The 4144-nt window shown below is 36.0% G+C and overlaps 1 protein-coding gene across 2 annotated transcripts in view; it reads left to right on the top strand.

Moving 5' to 3' along the window:
- pdgfd (platelet derived growth factor d) overlaps window positions 1-4144 on the top strand; it is a 64163-nt gene that overhangs the window by 37846 nt on the left and 22173 nt on the right. For both annotated transcript variants that reach the window (XM_017308088.1, XM_008425506.1), the window contains exon 3: window positions 1839-2016. In XM_017308088.1, the coding sequence (XP_017163577.1) occupies window positions 1839-2016 (178 nt within the window). The remainder of the gene's footprint in view (window positions 1-1838; window positions 2017-4144) is intronic.

Genomic DNA, 4144 nt, shown 5'->3' with positions numbered 1-4144 from the left:
TTTGTAGATTTGTGGCCAGATGCTGCAAGGGAAAAACATGATCTAGAGATGTGTCCTCAGTAGGAGCAATGGTCCAGTAGTTGAGACTAGAGCTTTAATTCCAATATACTTTTGATTTATTTGTATCTTCTTGGTTACTTTCCAGCTTATTTGTAAAAAAAGAAAATGCCTTGAAAAAAGTATTTATACTCCTTGAACTTTAATTTTTGAAACGGTATTTCAAAGAACGGTATTTTTTAATTAATATGTTTTAAGTAGGTGTTGTGGTCTGAGCTTCCAATTAAAAAAGGAAAATGTTCACCTTACCATTAATTACAGCATCATCTAATAGAGGTAAACACATTATGTGTTTCTCTGCCAACATATAATATATTCAGTAGCTTTAGTCTAATCTAATACTGTTTGTAATTCTTTACTTTGTCTCATGGAAGGGAGAAAAAGTTACTTTCACTGTTTGTCACTCAGGATGTGCCGGCAGGTTTCTGTTTGTGACGTCATTGCAAACCCCCTTTTCAGAATGAATCACATTAATTAAACTTTGGTTGGCTTTAGGTTCTGCAGAGTTCCTGCACCAGTGACAACAATGTGAAATGATGTGCTGGACTTCCTTGTCCAAACACAGCAGTTTCTTTACTAACACAATAATTCAACAAGTGTTTATGCAGCTTTGAGAGCACAATAAAATTGGCCCTGTAGTTTCACACCAATATTTCACATTCATGATATGGTACATTGACTTATAAGAACTAACATTACAACACACAAACACAGCCAGTATAAAAACAACCAACCAGTTAAAATGGGAAATATTTTTAAGTTGTCAAGTATTACAATATTATATCTGCATTTCCTTTAAATGATGAATGAATAAAATCCTTAACATAATCATAACTATAATCTTGGCGGTAGATTTTATAATGTCTGCTGTCTGTAGCAGCGTTTTTGGTTTATCGCTAACATCTCTGTGGACTGCATTTGATCCACTCGGGTCTGTTTCTATTAGGCATGATCAGGCATAACATTGTGACCACCTGGCCCCCGAATGTTTGCTTTGGCATCTTGATGTTAGCAACGGGCCCTAAAAGCCCCTAAAGTTGTGATTTGGGACCCCCGTGGATCAGACCTTAACTGGACTAAGATTTGCTGAATTTTGAGGCCAATTTAACTTCTCAAGTTTCTCTTGCTTTTCAAAGCAGTTGTGAATCATTTTTACTTTGTGGCACGCCAAAATTATAGTGGAATATAATTCCCATGAAAAGGTGTATATGGTCTGCAATAGCGCTAAGGTAGGTGGTACGTGTCAAGATTGCATCCTCCTGAACTGGATGACATAAAGTTTCCTGGCAGAACATTGCCCAAAGCATAACTCTGCCTTTCTTCCCAAGTAAATCTCAGTGCCATTTGTTCTCCAGGTCAGCAATGCACAACCCTCTGGCCGTCCACATGACGTAAAAGAAACGGTGATTCATCAGACCAAGCCACCTTTTCCCTTTGCTTTGGGCTCCAGTTTTGACTGTGATCCACCGTGCATTATGGGACTTTTCCAGCAGAACCACCCTAGTGTTGTTAAGACATTGTCTTAATGAAATGCCATGGAGGTCTTTATATATTTATAAATGCATCATTTCAGGATTTATTATCACATCTGGTACTATGTTTTTAGTCAAGCAATTTCAAGTTATATCCAATATCAAAATTCATGTAGTAAATCATTGTTCTGTGCATAAACACAGCTACTGGTCTTTTTTTGTGTGTGTTTATCCCATAGCTTTTTTCCATTTGCTGCCATGAATTGATCTGTTTATACATTTTTGTCTTTGTTTTTTTTGTTATTTCAGTTATGACTTTGTTGAAGTGGAGGAAAAATCACAGACCAACACTATAAAGTGGGGCCGTTGGTGTGGGCAGAAAGCACCCTCCAGTCTGACTTCAAAATCCAACACACTCAGAATCATCTTCAATTCGGACGATTACTTTGTGGCGAAGCCGGGATTCAAAATCTACTATTCACTGCTGGTAAGGAAGCCTCACATGTTACAGCTGCAATTATTAGAGACAGCACAAATATGTTTTTAATTTAACATGTTTGTCTTTAAGCACTTACAACTGGATTTGACAGTAAACAAAACGATGAAATGAAGTGCGGTAAGATATGGTGCAGCAGAGGTCACAGCAAAGCTTTCTGTAAAATACCAAGCTGTAGCACGTAGCCAAGCCTTTCCTGTCCATCCATTTGACAGAAGGGGAGAAATCGAGAGAAATAGGACGGGACGTCGGGAGGATGCAAAGCTGTTCTCTTAGAGACTGTCAAATGAATGGATAAGGAGATTTGCTTTGTCATTTTGTCAGGAAACTCAAAGAACAAAGAGAGAGGCTCTGAACTTAAGATGTTACTCTGCTCTGTAATCGACGGGCTGAAGGGGAAGAGCGAGCAGCAGAAAGTCAAAGAGGCATTAAAGAAGGTTCCTAGTAAAAACTGAAAAGAGGAGGAGATGAAGAGCTCCTGGCTCTGTCTATTATCTGAGAAGAAAGAGTCACGAGAAGGAATAAAAGTCAAGACAAACCAAATAGAAAGAGAAAGCATGTCTATTTATTCATGAGCCTTCATTTGTGGTGTCATTTTTGTACTTTATTGAGTGAAATAAAAAAAAACTTCATTGTTGCTCTTGCAGCAATTTGTCCTTTTAGGAAACAGATATAAGATAAATATTTAAGCTACATGCATTCAAATGGACTAAAATCACTTTAACCAATTCCTAAAAGTAAATGGTATATATAAAATGTATATAAACACACACTAAATGAATAATTTTCTATATTTTATAATATAGAAAATATTATAATGTACAGATCTATATTTATGATATCCTTATCATAAACCTAGTACATCTACAAATATGTCCAGGTTACAGTTTGGTTGATTTTTTTTTCACTGGTTTTGAACATAATCTAATTTTTTTAACATACTCTTTTTAAGAAAACATTAACAAAAAATATTACTTTCTTAAAACAGCTATTTGAAATGGTTTGATTATAATTACACTGGGAGATGCCTCTCTCATCAAATGTTAATCTGGCAGGATTTTTTATTTTTTATTTTTATGTTAGCAACTTGATGTTGTAATGAATGCGAATGTTAATAACTCTATATATTCCATAGTCAATATCTGACTATTGGAAAGTTTTGAAAATACTGTGTGTAGACCATTCAAATTTTAGTTTAAAACCTATTTCTAAATAGTTTTCTATAGCCTTCTTTCAGTGGATTGTCCATAATTATTTTTTTCTAGAAGCAGAGGTAATTTAATAGCTGTTAATGATTTGGAGGAAATCTTAACTATTTTTAGTATATTGTCTTAGTGATTGGTGCAATAAGTGTAGTTAGCATTACTGGTAATATATTTATTGAGTCAATATATGAACTCAATAAAATTACAGCCCCACATCACTCAAAGGACAAATTCTTTGTGCTTCACTTAGTTTTTATGCTAATGAGATGCAGGCAGGAAAGTTACTGTAATACTTCGATTGTTATTGTATGGCATCAGTAATATCTGCAGGTTGGCTGCAAAGATGTTACGAAGTAAGATCTTTCTTGTTACTTGCCCCTTAGGACTGGAATAAACCCGAACCTGAACAGAGCGCTGCATGAATCTACCGACTGCTGAGCTTTTCCAGACAATCAGCACAACTTTTATTCTCTGTCAAATCACACTCATGCATTTCCAAGCTAATTCTTGGCTTCTGATATATATTCACGCTTAACTCACAGCTAACTTGACTCAGAACTAATTTGCCTGATTGATACCACTTGTTCTGAAATTGAAAATCCTTGGTATCACAGTAGCCAGTAGGTTTTCTCACAGCATTTGCCTTCTAAGTTTGCTAAGCCTGGTTTCTAAAACAGGACCCTGGTCTGTCTATTTCCCCCTTCATCTATAACAACTAAAGGTCAACAATTGACTTTCTGTGGCACATGACTCGTTTTACCAAACAATATCCAAACAGTAAAAGTTCAAATTGCCAAGCAGTGTTATGATCTGTGTTGTTCAGTATAGTTTATTTTGAGATTTTCTGTGTTTAGTCCTGTTTCCCTGCGAGTCTCTGTCCTGTCTTCCCCGTTGATTGATCCCAGCTGTGTCTC

The sequence above is a fragment of the Poecilia reticulata genome, linkage group LG13, assembly GCF_000633615.1.
Source record: "Poecilia reticulata strain Guanapo linkage group LG13, Guppy_female_1.0+MT, whole genome shotgun sequence".
Taxonomy (NCBI): Eukaryota; Metazoa; Chordata; class Actinopteri; order Cyprinodontiformes; family Poeciliidae; genus Poecilia; species Poecilia reticulata.
This window is presented reverse-complemented; position numbering and strand designations above follow the sequence as displayed.